Below are 19,824 nucleotides of genomic sequence, written 5' to 3'. Positions count from 1 at the left end.
CACCCGATCTAGTCCCTGCCTCGGAGTCCGATTCGCTCTTGATAGGGTGGCCATGGAGATTGACATCTTGTAAGGTATCCTTGGCGGCCTTAGCGACTTCGATTCGCTTGAAGAAGACGAAAGCGTAGCTGTGAGAAGAGTAAGAGGTGACACTATCGAGCGCACCGTACTGGACAAAGAGATCCATGAGATCTGAGTCCGCAACGTCGCTGGCTAGGTTACTGACCTAGAGATTGTTCGATGGCGTCTCCGATTCGTCGGAGTCGCCGCCGATTCTTCCTGGCCTGGTGTTCATCATCATCGATTTGTTGTTCAGAGGTGGCATTTGCAGATCAATTGGGAATTTGGGTCTCACCACAGAGAGAGAGAGTGATTGGGTTTGGAGAGAGAGAGAGATAGAGAGATTTGATTTAGGGGAATGGTCTAGAGAGAAAAAAGAGAAGTGGATGAGAATGAAAAGAGGGGCAGATGAGATTTGATTGGGTTTGGTGGTTTCAGGTTGCTGCTGTGTTTACTTTAAATTTCTGGGTTTGTTTTTTTCATGTGGAATTTATTATTTTTCTGGGTTTATGGGTTTGATTTGTTGGAGGATTCAGTGGAGGAAAGGGATTTTGAATGAATTTTTGCATGTGAATTTTTGCATGTTTAATTTTTTGGGCAACCTTCATGTTCTTTCCCGAAGAACATGAAGAACATGTAACTTTGTTCTTCCGAAAATAATGAAAAGAAAAAAAAGAAAAATTTTTAATTACTCTTTTTAATTGGTTTATGTTTGTTATTGTGTTCTTTGCGTTTGTGTTTGTGTTTGTGATCTTGTGGTAATGTTTAAATTTGAGTTTGTGTTTTTTGTGTTTGGTAAGAATATGAATCATATACGGGAAACAACATAAAGAACATGAATATGTTCTTCTGAGTTCATCAAAAAAAGAATATGTTCTTCTGAAAAAAAAATTTGGAAAAAAAAAATTCTTTTTAATTAAAAGAAAATAAATTTTTTTGTTGGAAAGAAAATAATTTTGTTTGTTTTTTTTTTTATTTTAATTAAAATTGAGTAATTAATTAATTATTTATAATTTTGGCATTTAAAAAATGTTAAATAATTTTTTTAATAATATTTTAATGCTCAGGTCAGTTTTCCCGTTAGTTTGGTGACAGAATAGTGCTTCAAGGACTAAAACAGAAAGCGTAAATTGGTTTTAGGGACTAAAAGTGGAAAAAATAAAATGTAGGGACTAAAATGGAAAAACGTCAAAATATAAGGACTAAAAGTGCATTTACGCCTTAAAACTACTCCTAAATTAAATTTTAAAGCCATAAAAGCAAATTTCATTTAAGAATTCTTTTAAAAAATTGATAAATTTCTTTCACAAAATTTAAACCTCATCACTTCTCACTTTCCAGTTTCCACTACATTCTTATATCTTATCATTCTTCAAATTGAAAAAATCATATTCCCTCATGTTCTCTTCACTCTTAAAATTAGCCTATATGTTTTACATTACCAAAATTTTCGGGTTACTATCCTAAAATTAAACCATTACAAATTTCTCATTTATCTCAAATCTATATCTATATCTATATAATAATAAAAAAGTGAAACATTTGACTTTTTGTTGACCATTCTTTATTGTGACATGTGTCTATATAAATTTATGCCACATATTCATTTAAAAACACCGAGCAGTTGTGTCTTTTCATTTTTTCCGTTAAGTTTCAGTATCTACTCACCATTTTAGATAATATGTATATATTAAAACAAAAAATTGTCATTGAAAAGAAAAGTGTACGGGCGGTTTTTTGGGCCCCAGGCCCAGCAAGTAAATGGTTCTGGCCCAAAAGTCCCTAGACAATGAATTTGTAGAGAGTGGGCTACAAAGCTAGGACTAGACGAAGTGAACGTCAGTTAGATGTGCTCCATGCAACATGTTGAACGTGAAAATACTCCATTTACATTTAATAGGATATCGGTCCGAGGAGACGTATAAGTGCACCTCTTACTCTGTTTACAGACTATAGAGTTCCTTCACCTTTCTCTCTCTCTTTTTTCTTGATTCTCCGATCCCCTCTTCGTGGGGATCTCCTTCTCTTATATAGCCTCCTTGAATTGATAAGGACCTTACACTTGTTAATCATCTGGACCTTCACTTGAGTGCCTGTCCCATCGGACATCTTCCCTATCTTTCTGTGAGTTGCACTGGCCAATGTAACACTGTTTGCCTGTCTTCTCCATATTAATGCGGCTGAAAAAGTAGCTTCTTGCATTTAATGCGGCAGTTGTGGTTGTTCCCCGATGTCTTACATTTTCCTCTTCTATGCTGTGTGAGGCTCACCCTCCTGCTCATGTTCTCCTGGATGGGTTCTTCACTGTGGAGGGGACGCCATTGGGCCCGTATTAGTGTGTCCGAGGAGGCATTCCTCCTCGGACGTCTTTTAGATCAAACCGGGCTCAACAGGGTTGGGCCAAGAGTCACTTGGGCTCCTATTCCCCGTTGGGTCAGGGTTAGGCTTCGTGTGGGTCCCCAGGCCCATTCGCTGATTTTGGAAATTTCACCCCTACAATAGCCCCTCAAAATTCCGGCTCCTTCTTTCTTGTCCGAGGAGGAAGGGCGGGATTTTGACATTCATAGGATTATTTGCTGTGGGTCCCTCCTTCACTCGTGCGGAGGTATGCTCCTCACGTGCCTCATTAATGATGGAGGGGGTTGGTGAACCATGCGGCGCTAATTACTGCTTTTAGCGGTTTTATATATTTTGATCCGACGGTTGGACGCTAATTTCCGTTTCCCTAGGCGGGAAGACGTCTGTCCGGCTTCTCCTGGATACATAAGATTTTCAAAAGCATTTTCTTCCCTTTTTTGGACAAGCACTCAAGCACTCAGAGCACTCTCGCACTTTCCCTTTTAAAGCATTCAAGCCCTCGCAGTCGTCCCCTTGAAGATTTCCTGCAAATTCCTCACCCGTAAGTTTACGTTCCTTCTCCCTTGCCTTTTTCCGGTATTACTCCTTAAATAAATCATCTTCGCGTCACCTAGGATTAGGGGGATGGGTAAACTTGACAAATTGGTAAATTCCCCGGCCGGTATGGAGGGCTTCAGGGCCAAATACCGTATTCCGCCGGAGGTAGGTCTAGAGTATTGTCCTCTGGAGGAGGTCATAATCAAGAGGAGAATGGGGGAGGTCGCCATTCCAGTGATAGCCTTTGTGGAAGGAGGAATGACCATCCCTATGGGGAGGATAACTAGGGATTATTTGCGCGGTCATAGGTTGGCCCCTCACCAATGCGTCGCAAATATGTTATGGATCCTGGGGTGCATAGAGGTCCTGAACAATCAGATGAACCTTAGCCTTACATGGCGTGACGTGGTTCATTTATATGAACTGCACAGCCTCGGCGACTCATATTACTTGAAGTCCAGATCCGATGAGGTGAGGTTGATATCCTGCCTTCCCAAGTCCAACAAAGGCTTAAAGGACAATCTTTTGATCGTCTCCGGACGGTGGCACGACGGTCTTCACTGCCCAGTCAAGGCAGGAGAACTAGGTGGGGCACCATAGAGTTAGATCCTTTGGAAAGGATCTTAGTTTTGATCTTTTCCCCTTTTTCTTTTATTATTTCGATTTTGACTTTACTTGTTTGCCTCCTCGGACTAACATATCCCTCTCTTCGGATCTTGCAGACAAGCAGCATACGACTCCTCGGCTTAGTTTGGTCAACGTCCAGGCACTCAACTTCCTTTTAAGGTCTGAGATTTACGTGAGTACCGACGGGCAGTTGCGATCTGCGCCTCTGATTTTGGACTACGTGCCCCTTACTCGTGCTCTAGTGGAGCCCGACCAAGCAATTAGGGCAGGTAGTCCGCGATTGGCACGGATAGACGTCTCCGTACCAGGCTTTCTTGCTTCGAGAGATTTAGCCCCCGTTCAGCTGCCTGCTCAGCGTGCCTTTCCCACAGTAGTTATCCCAGAGGAAAAAGCCGGTTCCTCGCACTCGTCTTTGGAGGATCAGATAGACCAGTTCCACTTTGCCGAGGAGGGAGAGGTGTCGGCCAGGATAGTAGAGCTCTTGGATTCTGATTCAGATCTAGACTGCGCCTCGGCAGCCCCTGAGTTGGGTTTAGTAAACACATAAGTTGGTACTAGCCAAGAGCTTGAAGAAGAAGAAGGAATGGACTTGAGACAAAGGTCTGGCCTCAGGGGCCTCCTTGCCAATAGGAACAAAGGGCAGTCCTCCAAGGATGCCTCAAAAGAGCAGCCGACCTCCAAGGCTCCTCTTCCTCCTCCTCCCACATCGGATTTTGCGCTGCAGCCCATGCCCAATTTAAGGCGAAAAAGGCCTGTGGGGGAGTTGGAGGAGGGTGAGGTTGGCCGAGAAAAAGCCAAACCTCAGAAGAAGGACAAAGAGACCAAGGAGCCCAAAGAGAAGAGGACCAAGTCTATTGATAACCGAGACGAGGCGGCTATTCGGAGAGAACAACGGATATGGTCGCCGTGGCTCGAACTGGATGGCGCTCCAATTTCTTGGGCTGCAACCTTGTGGGAGTCCCAACGACGGGAGGTGTCATTCTTGGCTGAGGCCCTGCAGCAGCCTCTTCTTTTGCCTCGCGACATGAAGGGGCTCTGTGACACTCAGCAACCAGAACTCTTCATGTCGCTGAAGAGGGACATGGCCATGGTAAGCGAAAACTTTTACTATCTCGTTCTCTTGTTACGCATCCATTTATTCACCATTCTTTTGATTAAGCTCTTATCTTCCTGGTGCAGGTCACTCAGTAAATCTTCGTTGCTGAGGAGTGGGCCAAAAAGGCACGTGAGGACCTTCATAATGAGGCTCAGTCCCGCCGTATTGCCGAGAGGACTACAGGCGACCTCAAGAAGGAAAACGATAGCCTGAGCCATGAGGTGAAGGAGGCAAAGAAGAACCATGCAAGCGCGGAAGCCGACCTTAAAAACGCTACTAAGCAGGCTGAGGATCTGCACCTACAGCTCCGTTAATCCGAGGAAAATCTCGCGACGGAGAAGCGGGCGGTTTCAAATCTCAAGTCCGAGCTTGCAAAGGTAAAGGGGGAGGCCTGACTGGCTAGGGAGGCGGCCGAGAAAGTAGTGGCAGCCTTTTATGATCGCGGGGTCAAGGACACTGAGGTCAGGTTGGCCAAGGAGGTGGCTACTGTATGCAGGGAATACATCACCCTGTCTTGGGGTGTGGCCTTGGACCGGGTGGCAATCCCAGCGGATTCCGATCTTAGGAAAACTGAGAACATCTTTTTCCCTGAGGACTTTCGTGAGATCCCCGACGAGGTCGCGACTGAAGTGCCTCTCCCCACGAAAGCTTTAGCCTCGAACTCCACTACGCCTAAAGTTGAGGATGTGCAGCCGGCCGTGAAGGGCAAGTTGCCCGAGGACAGTCTTTCAATCAGGGAGGTTGTTGCACAGGCTAAGGAGACTGTTCCAGGGCCACAGCCAGCAGACGACCAACCTGGGCCTGCTCAGGGATCAGATTTAGGGAAGTAGTGTAGGATCTTTCTTGTTAGACCTTTCATATTTTGTTTTGTTTAATGATTGTAAAAGGATCGCTTTTGGGGATTTTAATGAAAGGTGTCGTTTCCTTTTCTTCTTGTTGTTTTACTTTCGCTTCTGTTTTTATCATAAATGGATGTTTATTCTGCCCTTAACTGCTGAAAACCAAGCGTGAATGAATGAATGTATAAAGAATGATAGTCAATAATTAAGATAGAATTGCTTCGTGGTTAATTTCCCCCAAGTCTGTGGTCTGAGGAGCCATGCAGGACTTGGGTTCTGTTTAACGCTTAATGAGAATCGCTTCGTGGTTAATTTCCCCCAAGTCTGTGGTCCGAGGAGCCATGCAGGACTTGGGTTCTGTTTAACGCTTAATGAAAATCGTTGCGAGGTTAATTTCCCCCAAGTCTGTGGTCCGAGGAGCCATGCAGGACTTAGGTTCTGTTTAACACTTAATGAAAATCGTTGCGAGGTTAATTTCCCCCAAGTCTGTGGTTCGAGGAGCCATGCAGGACTTGAGTTCTGTTTAACACTTAATGAGAATTGCTTCGTGGTTAATTTCCCCCAAGCCTTTGGTCCAAGGAGCCATGCAGGACTTGGATTCTGTTTAACACTTAATGAAAATCGTTGCGAGGTTAATTTCCCCCAAGCCTGTGGTCCGAGGAGCCATGCAGGACTTGGGTTCTGTTTAACACTTAATGAAAATCGTTGCGAGGTTAATTTCCCCCAAGTCTGTGGTCCGAGGAGCCATGCAGGACTTGAGTTCTGTTTAACGCTTAATGAGAATCGCTTCGTGGTTAATTTCCCCCAAGTCTGTGGTCTGAGGAGCCATGCAGGACTTGGGTTCTGTTTAACGCTTAATGAAAATCGTTGCGAGGTTAATTTCCCCCAAGTCTGTGGTCCGAGGAGCCATGCAGGACTTAGGTTCTGTTTAACACTTAATGAAAATCGTTGCGAGGTTAATTTCCCCCAAGTCTGTGGTTCGAGGAGCCATGCAGGACTTGGGTTCTGTTTAACACTTAATGAGAATTGCTTCGTGGTTAATTTCCCCCAAGCCTTTGGTCCGAGGAGCCATGCAGGACTTGGGTTCTGTTTAACACTTAATGAAAATCGTTGCGAGGTTAATTTCCCCCAAGCCTGTGGTCCGAGGAGCCATGCAGGACTTGGGTTCTGTTTAACACTTAATGAAAATCGTTGCGAGGTTAATTTCCCCCAAGTATGTGGTCCGAGGAGCCATGCAGGACTTGGGTTCTGTTTAACACTTAATGAAAATCGTTGCGAGGTTAATTTCCCCCAAGTCTGTGGTCCGAGGAGCCATGCAGGACTTGGGTTCTATTTAACACTTAATGAAAATCGTTGCGAGGTTAATTTCCCCCAAGTCTGTGGTCCGAGGAGCCATGCAGGACTTGGGTTCTGTTTAACACTTAGTGAAAATCGTTGCGAGGTTAATTTCCCCCAAGTCTGTGGTCCGAGGAGCCATGCAGGACTTGGGTTCTGTTTAACACTTAGTGAGAATTGCTATACAGTAACACGGCGTCAAGTATGGTGTCTTTCATTAATAACAGTACCTTTTCAGGTTATTTACATTCCATGGACGTGGTACTACATGTTCGTCCAAGTCTTCCAAAAAGTATGCCCTAATGCCGGCTACGGAAGTGATACGGTATGGGCCCTCCCAGTTTGGTCCAAGCTTTCCCCATGCAGGGTTCTTCGCGGTGCCCAGGACTTTCCTCAGCATTAGATCCCCGGGCGTCAAGGGCCTTGACTTCACCTTGGCGTCGCAGCCCTGTTTAAGCTTTTGCTGATAATAAGCTAGGTGAACCATTGCACTTTCCCTTTTTTCTTCGAGGAGATCCAGGCTTTTTTCTAGAAGGTTGTTATTAGCAATGGGGTTGAAGGTAGTGGTCCTCTGGGTTGGGAAGTTTATCTCCAGTGGGATGACAGCCTCGGCTTTGTAGGTCAATGAAAAGGGGGTTTCTCCCGTGGACCTGCGAGGCGTGGTGCGGTATGTCCACAAGACGTGGGCTAACTCTTCAACCCATCTCCCTTTCGTGTCGTCCAACCTCTTCTTTAGTCCATTCACTATGGTTTTGTTGATGGCTTCCGCCTGTCCATTACCCTGCGGGTAGGCCAGTGTGGAGTATCGGTTGATAATTCCCGGCTTATTGCAGTATTCTCTAAAGGCTTTGCTGTCAAATTGGAGGCCGTTGTCCGAGATCAGGGTGTGCGGGGCCCCGAACCTAGTTTGCCAGCGCCTCAGCTTCGACCCACTTTGTGAAGTAATCAGTGCCGACGAGAAGAAATTTCTTGTTCCCAGCCGCTTTGGGGAATGGCCCTAGTATGTCTAGGCCCCATTGTGTGAATGGCCAAGGGCTGGACAACGGGTTAAGTTCTCCGCCCGGCTGATGTATGTTCGGGGCGAACCTTTGGCATTGGTCGCACTTCTTCACATATTCCAGAGCCTCTTTATGCATGCTCGGCCACCAATAACCCAGCGTCATGGCCCTGTGGGAGAGGGACCTGCCCCCCGTATGGCTTCCACAAATCCCTTTATGTAACTCCTCCAGGATGAGTTCCGTAGCCCCTAGGTGCACACACAGCAAGTATGACCCCGAGAACGAGCGTCTGTAAAGTTTGGAGTCCTCGGACAGCCATAATCGAGAAGCTCTCCTCCTGATTTTGTCAGCCTCAACCTTATCATCCGGTAAGGTGTCGTGCTTTAAGAACAGCACCAGAGGGTCCATCCAGCTAGGTCCTGCCCCGACGTTGTGTATCCGAATATCGTTGGCCTCCTCTGTTGTTAGGCGGCAGAGATCTTCAACTAAAATAACCCATGGAAGGGGCTGAGCCGAGGAGGTGGCCAGTGTTGCGAGAGAATCAGCATGGGTGTTCCCACTTCTGGGTATATGCGATAAACAGAAGTCACCGAAATGGGTCTGCAGGTGTTTAGCCCGAGCAAGGTACCCTTGCATTCTTTCATCCTTCGCCTCCAACTCCTCATTTACTTGTCCCACTATGAGTCTCGAATCCGAGAATATGCTTGCGCATTTCCCACCCAATTTCCGAATCATCTACATCCCCTCTAACAATGCCTCATACTTGGCTTCGTTATTCGTGGCTGAGAATCCGAGCCTCAACGACTTTTCTATGGTTATCCCTTCGGGAGAGACTAGAACGAGCCCCACCCTTGAGCCCCTTTGGTTTGCTGCACCATCAATGTGTGCTCTCCACCTATTGTGCTTATGCTGAGAGACCGTGCTGACCAGTTTCCCATCAGCACTTGGTGACCCCGACATTTCCATCCCTTCTAGGGTGGGCTCCGCAAATTCAGCTACTAGATCGGCGAGGACCTGCCCTTTTATGGCGGTGCGAGGCATGTATCTAATGTCGAAGGCGCCCAGGATTGTTCCCCACTTAGCTATTCTACCTATGTAGTCGGCGCTGCGGAGGACCGATTTCAGTGGAAGTTGAGTTAGCTCAACTACTGTATGTGCCTGAAAATAGTGGGGGAGCTTCCGCGTGGCTTGTACGACGGCCAATATAGTTTTTTCGAGGGGGAGATACCGGGTCTCTGTCTCCTGCAGCGATTTGCTTACGTAATAAACGGGCCACTGCGTGCCGTTGTCTTCTCGGACTAGCACTAAGCTCACCGCATGAGAGGCTACTGCGATGTATGCGAATAATACCTTGTCGGCATCAGGACTGGACATGATCGGTGGTTAGGCGAGGTATTCCTTGAGCTGTTGGAAAGCTAAAGCACACTCTTCAGTCCACTCGAAACCCTTCCACTTGTGTAATAGGAGGAAAAAAGGCCTGCATCTGTCCGCTGAGCGGGAGATGAAACGGTTTAAAGCAGCTATCATGCCGGTAAGCTTCTGGACCTCTTTGGGATTTCGAGGAGGCTGCAAGCTATGAATGGCTCTTATTTGGTCAGGGTTAACTTCTATTCCTCGGTGGGTCACCATATAGCCCAAGAACTTTCCTGATCCCACCCCAAATGAACATTTGGATGCGTTCAGTTGTAGCTTGTACTTTCTTAGAATTTGAAACACTTCACCAAGGTCTCTGATGTGGTCGGCCACCAATTTGCTCTTCACTACCATGTCATCTATATACACTTCAACAGTCTTACCCATCTACTGTTCAAACATCCTAGTCATCATCCTCTGATAGGTCGACCTGACATTCTTTAGGCCAAAGGGCATCACCTTATAATGATAGTTGCCAACTGGGGTGACAAAAGCGGTCTTCTCTTGGTCTTCGGCAGCCAGGGATATCTGATGGTAGCCCTGGAAAGCATCCAAAAAACTCATTCGGGGGTGTCCGACAATCGCATCTACCAATCGGTCTATCCGCGGCATTGGGGAAGGGTCCTTCGGGTAGGCCTTGTTTAAGTCCGTGAAGTCTACGCAGACCCGCCATTTCCCGCTCTTCTTCTTTACCACGACTGTGTTTGCCAACCATTCGGGGTAGAAAACTTCCTTGATAGCCCCAGCTTTCTTCAATTTTGCGACCTCTTCTCTCACAGCGTCTGCATGTTCTTTTGACGGGCCCCGAGGAGGTTGCTTCTTTGGTGTTATGGCCAGATTAACATTAAGGTGATGGCATATAAGATCTGAGTCAACCCCGGGGGCTTCATAGGGATCCCAGGTGAATACGTCCTCATTCCGCCGAAGAAAATCAATTAGCGCTGACTTCTCCTGTGCTGGTAATTCCGAGCCGATCTGAAAAAACCTCTCAGGGTCTGATCCGATGAGTACTTTCTCCAGCTCCTCACAGCTCACCTCCATGGCCGGTCCTCCACTACGCGCAGTTGGGATCGAGGTCATTGATTGCTATAAGCCGTTCTCAACAGAAGTGGAAGGTTCGCTATTTGGTTGTTGTGATATTGCCGACACCATGCATTGTCTGGCCATTCCTTGGTTCCCTATTATTTCTTTGACTTGACCTCCTGACGGATACTTCACCTTTTGGTGCAAGGTTGACGACACAGCCCCTAGTGTATGAAGCCATGGCCGGGCCACAATAGCTGTGTAGGGGGAGTATGCATCCACGACAATGAAGTTTACTTCTACTACGTCTGAGTCTGTTTGCACAGGCAGCCTAATCATGCCTTTCGGGATGACGATTTTTCCTTCAAAGCTGACTAGGGGTGAATCGTATGGCGATAGGTCTTCCTGCTTCAAGTTCAGCCCCTTATACAAATCCGGGTACATTACTTCCACGGCGCTGCCTTGGTCAACTAACACCCTTTTCACATCATAACCTCCTATTCTGAGCGTCACGACTAGGGCATCTTCATGGGGTTGAATAGTTCCTTGTTTGTTCTCCTCCGTGAACCCAATTAATGGCGTGGCACTCACTCTGGCTCTCTTGGATTCCCTTTCGTCTGGCTTCGTCGGGAACCTGCCCACTGACATTACTCTGAAAGGGCTGGAATCGGTTCTCCCAGGTGCAGCAAGAATGACATTTATTGTGCCAATAGGTGGCCTCAATGTGCCTTGTTTGGTTTCAACATTTGACTGTTCCTGCCATCCTTCAGGGCGGTGCAACAGATGCCTCAACTACCCTTCTCGGACAAGACGATCTAAATAGTTTTTCAGATTCCTGCAATCATCGGTGGTGTGACCCGGCTCCTGGTGGTACGCGCAGTACAGATTCTGATTGCGTTTTAAGGGGTCACCCGCCATCCTGTTCGGCCACTGAAAAAAGGGTTCACACTTCACCTTCTCCAGGATCTTGTGCAACGGCTCTCGGAACACAGCATGGAATGCTTGAGCCCCAATAGGTCCGGACTGTTCTACGTAGTCCCTTCTCGGCCTGTTACTGCTGTTAAAGCGGTCCAACCTGAAGCCCCTCCTCTCTTGAGGGACAACCTTCGCTTTACCCTTCCCCATCTGCTGGTCCTCCTCGACCCTTTTGTACTTGTCTATTCTGCCCATGAGCTGGCGCACGCTGGTGACTAGCTTCCCAATGAGGGACTTTCTTAAGCCATGCTCTGTCAGCAGGCCCCTTTTGAACGTACTAATGGCAATGTCATCGTAGTTTCCTTCTATCTCGTTGTACATTTTCCAGTATCTGTCCGAGTAGGCCTTCAGCGTTTCTCCTTCCCGCATGGACAATGATAAGAGGGAGTCAAGGGGCCGAGGGACTCTAGTGCTGGTGATGAAGCGGGAACCAAAAGTCTGCATCAGCTGTTTAAAGGAATCTATGGAATTCGGCGGGAGGGCATCAAACCATCTCATCGCCAGGGGTCCCAAGCTGGATGGAAACACCTTACACATTAACGCCTCGTCCCTGGAGTGGACGGCCATCCTCTGGTTAAATTGGCTTACATGCTCCACTGGGTCAGTCCGACCATTGTATATGGCAAACGTTGGCTGATTGAACCGCCGAGGAAGCACTGCCCTCTCTATTCTACGTGTGAACGGCGACTGGGAGATGCGATCCAAGGCTTTGCTCATGGCATCATTGGCCAGGCCTTGGTAAGACGGGCTTTTGTGGCTGCGTTTGCGAGGCTGCTCTTCCTCATAGGAAAAAGTCTCGCTCGGACGGGTTCTTGACATTTGCCTGTATTCGCCGTCCCCATCACTACTAGTGTCCGAGGCGGGCGAAGGGCGTTTTCGCTGCGCTCGACGCAGCTTCCTCTTCAAATCATCAATCTCTTGCTGTAGGGCCTTTCGCTCGTTCTGCTTATGGGATGCATGATCTTTCCCTTTTGAGCGGCTTCTACTCGTGTGAGAGGTGTTCACATTGCCCTCTCGTTGATTATCTTGGCCCTTCCCTCGCTCGAGATTTAAAAAGTTGTCCTGCCGTTGAGATTCTGCACATCCGGTTTGGCGCGGACCTAATCCTTCCATCTCTTACTGTTTCACTTGTCGAGACACAAGTTCTTCCCACAGACGGCGCCAATTGTAGGGGCGGTTTTTTGGGGCTCAGGCCCAGCAAGTAAATGGTTCTGGCCCAAAAGTCCCCAGAAAATGAATTTGTATAGAGTGGGCTACAGAGCTAGGACTAGACGAAGTGAACGTCAGTTAGATGTGCGCCATGCAACATGTTGAACGTGAAAATACTCCATTTACGTTTAATAGGATATCGGTCCGAGGAGACATATAAGTGCACCTCTTACTCTGTTTACAGACTATAGAGTTCCTTCACCTTTCTCTCTCTCTTTTTTCTTGATTCTCCGATCCTCTCTTCGTGGGGATCTCCTTCTCTTATATAGCCTCCTTGAATTGATAAGGACCTTACACTTGTTAATCATCTGGACCTTCACTTGAGTGCCTGTCCCATCGGACATCTTCCCTATCTTTCTGTGAGTTGCACTGGCCAATGTAACACTGTTTGCCTGTCTTCTCTACATTAATGCGGCTGAAAAAGTAGCTTCTTGCATTTAATGCGGCAGTTGTGGTTGTTCCCCGATGTCTTACATTTTCCTCTTCTATGCTGTGTGAGGCTCACCCTCCTGCTCATGTTCTCCTGGATGGGTTCTTCACTGTGGAGGGGACGCACATTGGGCCCGTATTAGTGTGTCCGAGGAGGCATTCCTCCTCGGACGTCTTTTAGATCAAATCGGGCTCAACAAGGTTGGGCCAGGAGTCACTTGGGCTCCTATTCCCCGTTGGGTCAGGGTTAGGCTTCGTGTGGGTCCCCAGGCCCATTTGCTGATTTTGGAAATTTCACCCCTACAAAAAGCATCAGCAAGGCGTAGGAAAGAGAATGAGAAATTTGAGAAGAAAAACATTCGTAAGACGTTTAAAGAAATCATTCAGTAATATTGTTGCTACTGTTGGTGTGGCATGGTTCCTAGACCTTCTCACTATTTAAAAAAAAGAAAAAAAAAAAACGACTCACATAAAAATCAACTGTCCAAATTGTTGGGAATTTAGAAGAGTAATATAATGAAATAACAAAATGATCCAGTAGACAAACTGAAAATTTGATTGACTTGGAGGCACAATTGAATGTTATTCTTAGACAATATTTTCCACTCACACAAGAGTTGCTAAAGGGTTACTACAAATTTTTTCATATGATACAATTAAATTTATTAGGTTCTACAAATAGCAATTTTGGAGAAGACCCATATGTTTTTTGTGTTTTTAAGAAAGATGAAAAAGAAGAAGTTGAGAAAAGGTTACCAAATGAATATGAACCACTATTTATACCCAAATGCTTATGATCATTCAATATGCACATTTTCATTTAATATGCACATTTTAGGTCGATAGACGCATATTCATTTAATAGGCACATTTTCATTTAATAGAAACATTTTTGGTCATTAGAGACCTTTCTGTTCAATATGCACATTTAATATATATCCAATACAAAGGGTTATGACCTTTCAATAGGCACATTTTGTATATCCAATATGAAGAGTTATAACCTTTCAATAGACACATATTGGTATATATATTACAACCTATCTTGTATATACCTATATATACAACACAAATTAAACTAGAGATGCAACATTCTGTCTTTTATTCTTTCCTAAAAAAAAACTAATAAATAAAACAACATTGATTTCTGCATAACTAATAAAACTTTGTGTTATTTCTTTCAATATCTTTTATTTATTTATTTTTAATTTCATGCATTTTTGCTTTACTACTCCAACTCAAAAATAATAGTTTTTTTTTTTTTTTTTTTTTTTTTTTTTTTTCCTGAAACTCATCCAGTAGCTATATTTTTGTGCATTGCATTGGCTAGCGACTAATATAATATAAAAGTGAAACGTTTGACTTTTTTATTGGCCATTATTTATTGCGTCACGTAGCAATATAAATTTATACTACGTATACATTTAAAAACACCAAACAGTTTCAGCAAAAAAAAAAAAAACACCAAACAGTTGTGTTTTTTCATTTTGCTTATTAAGTTTCAGTATTTACTCATCGTTTCACATAAGATGTATATATTAAAACAAAAAACGGTCATTGAGAAGGAAAGTGCTATGGTCACCATGACCACGTCCTCTTCCGCATTTGCCTCGAGGTGCTATGGTGGTCGAGAAAATAGAACAACACACGCACACAGTAAACTTACTTAACACAATGGGTTTGTTTCAAGGACAACCCAACCTCCACAATGTTTTAGCTTAAAATTTACATGCCCATTCTTTATTCATTCAGCCATATATAAAGGCTTACATCAAAACATGATAACTTCTGTTCCTAAAAGATAACAACGATAACAAATGGCTTATCACAAAGTTCAAACAACCAAATGATAAACCCAACAATCCTAAGTGATAAACCTCACTAGATGAGGTAGTTTATTTGATAAGATAATCCTAAGAGATAGATGATAAAAGAGAAAATTATAGAGTGGAGTCACAAGCAAGTCATGCCACTTTAAGCTTATCCTGTTGATGGTCTCGAGTTGACTCACTGAGTTGACTCAGCAAACTTGGTTCACTACCCATGCATGAGCTAAGTGCAGTGTTACATAACAAAAAACATTAACTAGTAGGGGAGAGAATGAGAAATTTGAGAAGAAAATCATCCGTAAGGCGTTTAAATAAATCATTCAATATTATTGTTGCTACCGTTGGTGTGGCTTGATTCTGGGACCTTTTTACTATTTAACCCAAAAAAAAATTTGACTTATAAAAAAATCAATTGCCCAAATTGTTGGGAATTTAGAGGAGTAATATAATGAAATAATAAAATGATCCTATAGAAAAACATAAAATTTGATTGACTTGGAGGCACAATAGAATGTTATCCTTAAACAATTTTTACCCCCACACAAGAGTTGCTAAAGGGTTACTACAAATTTGTTCCAAGAATACAACCAAGTTTATTGGGTTTTACAAATAGCAATTTTGGAGAAGACTCACAAGTTTCTTGTGTTTCTAAGAAAGATGAAAAAGAAGAAATTGAAAAGAAGTTACCAAATGAATATGAAGATTATTTATACTTAAAGGATTATGACCCTTCAATAGGCAAATTTTCATTCAATATGCACATATTCAGTCAATAGGAACCTTCAATACATATCCAATATGAAAGGTTATGATTTTTCAATAGACACATTTTGGCATATCCAATATGAAAGGTTATGACATTTCAATAGGAACCTTTTGGTATATCCATTTTTAAGGGTTATGACATTTCAATAGGTACTTTTTGGTAAATATATTATAACCTATTTTGTATATACCTATATATACAACATAAGCAAAACTAGAGACATAACATTCTCGTTTATTCCTTTCCACAAAAAATTAATAAATAAAACAATATTGCTTTCTTATTTATATGCTCTTCTCTCCCTCTCTCTGAAATTTATTTCCTGTGCACAATTTTGAAATAATTTCTCCATAAAAGTTTTCTCCCATTTGTTGAAAAAATTTAGAAATACGATTTCTCTTTTCAGTAACTCAGGCCAGCAAAGCGCCAAAGCAAGTTTCAAGGTTAGATACATTTCCTCAAATGTCTTCCTCATTTTACATAGCCTCATACAACCCTATAATTACAACTAAAGTAGAACTTGAACATGACAAAATGTCTAATAAAAAAAAAAATCAATTAATTCTAATTTTTGAAGTAAGGAACAACTCCCCTAAATGAAATTTCCAAATTATATCCATCATAAACCTAAATCGACAGGGATAGAATTGCTTTAACTTTCTCAGTTACTCTCTGTTTACAACTTTCTCAGTTACTCTCTATTTACGGACTCCACGTACTGACAATGTGTGTACTGTGTTTCCTGGTGTTGCCCAATTTGGAAGTTTCATTGGCAAATCTAAAAAAAGCGAGTTTAATAAGAGATAGGAAAAGAACATGGCGTTAAAACGCTAAAAGGAATTGTAAATTAAAATCAAAGGTTCACCACAGAGAGAGAGAGAGAGAGAGAGAGAGAGAGAGAGAGAGAGAGAGAGAGAGAGAGAGAGAGAAGAGGAAGAAGAAGAAGAAGAAGAAGAATAGTAACCTTTCATATTGAAGAAGAATTTGATATCAATCCACTGTTTCATTTTAATAATAATATCTCTATTTGAGGAGACATCATATACAAAGCATTTTTTTTTTCCTTTGATAAATAGTGGATGGTAGCATTATAGAAGATGTCTATCATAACATTAGAGTAAGGAATCCTTAAAAAAATAGGGCTTTCAATTTAGTTAATGATTCTAATGAGATTAGAGTCCTTAACAAATGATCTTGCATTTTATTAAAGGACGCATTATAAATAACTAGCTTGTAACCTCATGCATACGCATGAATACACTTAAAAAAAAAAAAAAAAATACAAGATAGAAATTCTATTCTAGCCCAATCTAAGTGTATATGTGTGTGAAACTCTCTCCTGGAGACTTGAATCTCGGCCCTTACCCCCCACACCCCACAAGTACTTGTACTTGTGGTGTAACCATCGCACCAAGAGTATGCATGATATAATAAGATGCACCAAGGGGATACACTTAAAATCATACATTAAGATGCATAATATAATTATTATATATATAATTCAAATACCATTGATAGTCATTTTTACATTTTCTTAATTCTTTAAAATTTTTTGTAAGGATATTATTAGGTATAAAATGTAAATTGTCCATTTAAAAAAAAAAAATTATTGTGAAGCACTCTTATTTTATTTTATTTTTACAATTAATTTATTCTAAATTGTACTTAATAACTCACTTGAATGAATACTTATGATGTGGTCCCACATTTGATTTTAAATTAAGAAATAAAACTCTTTAAGAATAAATAATTTAGGATATATGACGCAAAATTTGAACTTTAATTTGGAATTCTAATTTGTAATCCCAGATATATTTAAAGATATACAATAAGATGCATAATATAATTCTTATATATATAATTTAAATATTATTGATAGTCATTTTTATATTTTGTTAACTCTTTAAAAATTTTTGTAAGGATATTATTATGTATAAAATGTAAATTGTCCATATATATTTTTTAATTATTGTAAAGAACTTTTGTAGGAACTAGGGCCCAAAATAATGTATTAGGCCTTGGGCCTTGTCCGAGGACACTAACAAGTCTGAGGGGGAGGAGATAACTATTAAATGACTCCTAGTAAAAGTCTCATCAGTGGGAGATGAAGGGAAGGAGGTTCGAGGAGGAATTCCTCATCGGACACAACAAATACAGTCCAAGTATGTACTCTAGCAATTGAAATGCGCTCTATGAACATGTGAGAGGGAAGGAAACTCGAAATATCTAAGGAAAAACTGCTACCACCGCATTAAGTGCACTGTAGCTATTTTTCTAGCCACATTAATGTGGAGAGGACCTCTGAACAGTGCTGCCTTGGCTACCACAACTCACAAAAGGCTGAAAGGGGTGTCTGATGGGATGGGTACTCAAGTAGAGATCTAGATGATCAAAAAGTGTAGGGTCTAGATGATCAGAAATGAGCTATATAATGTGGAAGAACCCTCATGAGAGGGGGGTGGTGAAAAACAGAGAGAAAACACTGTAACATACTAAACTATCTTAATATCCAACTGTGATCAGTATACATTAACTTTGGCCTCCTCGGACTAAAAATCCATTGACACCAATGTCTCTTATTTGTGTTTGATTGTCTTTTAATTCAACATTAGCCGTTGCCCAACTCATTAAGACCTAGTTCTTTGACCCATATTCTACAAATTCATTGTATTGGGCTCATTAGACCAAAACTCCATACATTTTGGGCTTGGGCTCCAAATCGTGCCCCTACAATTGGTGTTGTCTGTGGGAAGAACTTGTGTGTTAGTGAGTGCAACAGTTAGACATGGAAGGATCAGGTCTACACTAGGAAAACCCATGCCAAGCAGGTCCCTAATGGGCAGAACCCATAGGGTCCCAGCGACAGAGTAATTTTCCCGGCCCTGAACTTGAACAAAATCAGGAGAATGAAAGGAATCTAGAGGGGAGTGTGCATGTCACCTAGACAAGCAAAAGCCCCTCCCAAGTGGGCAGTCGCATATCCTAGAGACAAAACAACCACCAAGCAATGCAGCAGGAGATAGAGGACTTGAAAAAAAGACTACGCCATGCACAGCGGAGGCGGTCCCCTTCCAGACCGACATATCCTCTAATGATGAAGAGGATGACAATTATAGGTAGAGATCAAGAACTCTCCCAAGTGAGACCTTCTCTTATGAAGACGAGCACCATCATAGACGGAAACACAAGAGCCCATCCAGTAAGGGCCTGCGTAATGCTGCCATGAATAAGGCTCTGGATCAGTTCTTTAAGTCACCCTTCACGCACAAGATAAAAGGGGCTAGGCTACCTCGGCGGTTCCATCAACCTACGTTCATCGTTTATAATGGTCGAACGGACCCCGTAGAACATGTGAGCCAGTTTAATTAAAGAATGGCCATCCACTCCTAGAACGAAGGTTTGATCTGCAAGATTTTCCCGTCCAGCCTAGGACCCGTAGTGATGAGGTGGTTCAACAGTTTGAAAACGAACTCCATAGATTCCTACAAGCAGCTCACCCAAGCCTTTGGCTCTCTTTTCATTACGAACAGCAGGGTTCCTCAACCTCTGAGTTCGTTGTTGTCATTATTCATGCGTGAGGGAGAAACTCTAAAAGCATACTCGGACAGATATTGGGAAATGTACAACGAGATGGACGGTAACTTTGACGATGTCGCCATTAGCACTTTTAAAAGCGGTGTCCCAATCGAGCACGGCTTGAGGAAATCCTTGACTGGCAAGCCTGTCACTAGCGTTCATCAACTTATGGACCAAATTGACAAATACAAAAGAGTGGAAGAGGACCAGCTGCAAGGGAAAGGAAAGGAGAAGATCATCCCTCAAAAGAGGAATGATTTCAGGTCGAAACGATACAACAATAACCATCCGAGGAGAGATTTCCCAGGGCAATCAGGATCAACCAACATGCAGACAGTTAATGCCGTATTCAGAGAACCGGTACACCAAGTTTTAGAGAAAGTCAAGAATGAGCCATTCTTCAAGTGGCCGAATAAGATGGCTGAAGACTCCACAAAGCACAATTAGAGTCTGTATTGTTAGTACCACTAGGACCACAGACATACTATAGAAGACTGCAAGAACCTTTGGAACCACTTGGATCAGTTGGTCTGAAAAGGGAAACTGAGGCACCTTCTGCATTCTTCTAGTGGTCATCCAGGCCAGACAAACCAAGAACCTCAGAGAGACATATCCTTAAGACCTCCTATGGGCACAATAAATGTCATCCTTGCTACTCTGGAAAAGATCAGCTTTTATCCTTCCAGAGTAATGTCTGTGGCTCGGCTCTCCATCGAGGACAACGATCGGGAATCCAAAAAGGCCAGGAAAGGAG

At 43.1% G+C, this 19,824-nt stretch overlaps 1 protein-coding gene across 1 annotated transcript; it reads left to right on the top strand.

The window, feature by feature from the left end:
• The first annotated feature begins 18,935 nt into the window (after positions 1–18,935).
• Positions 18,936–19,517, top strand: LOC115988054. Its single transcript, XM_031111684.1, has one exon. The coding sequence runs from the start codon at positions 18,936–18,938 to the stop codon at positions 19,515–19,517; it is 582 nt and encodes a 193-aa protein (XP_030967544.1).
• The last annotated feature ends 307 nt before the right edge of the window (positions 19,518–19,824 follow it).

Source organism: Quercus lobata, chromosome 4 (assembly GCF_001633185.2).
Source record: "Quercus lobata isolate SW786 chromosome 4, ValleyOak3.0 Primary Assembly, whole genome shotgun sequence".
In the NCBI taxonomy this organism is placed as follows: Eukaryota; Viridiplantae; Streptophyta; class Magnoliopsida; order Fagales; family Fagaceae; genus Quercus; species Quercus lobata.
The sequence above is the reverse complement of the archived record's forward strand: the minus strand, read 5'-3'. Positions and strand labels throughout refer to the sequence as shown.

Bases quoted from the DNA above. Each gene is read 5' to 3' on its own strand.
- LOC115988054 (XM_031111684.1), top strand. From the start codon at position 18,936: ATGAGGTGGTTCAACAGTTTGAAAACGAACTCCATAGATTCCTACAAG.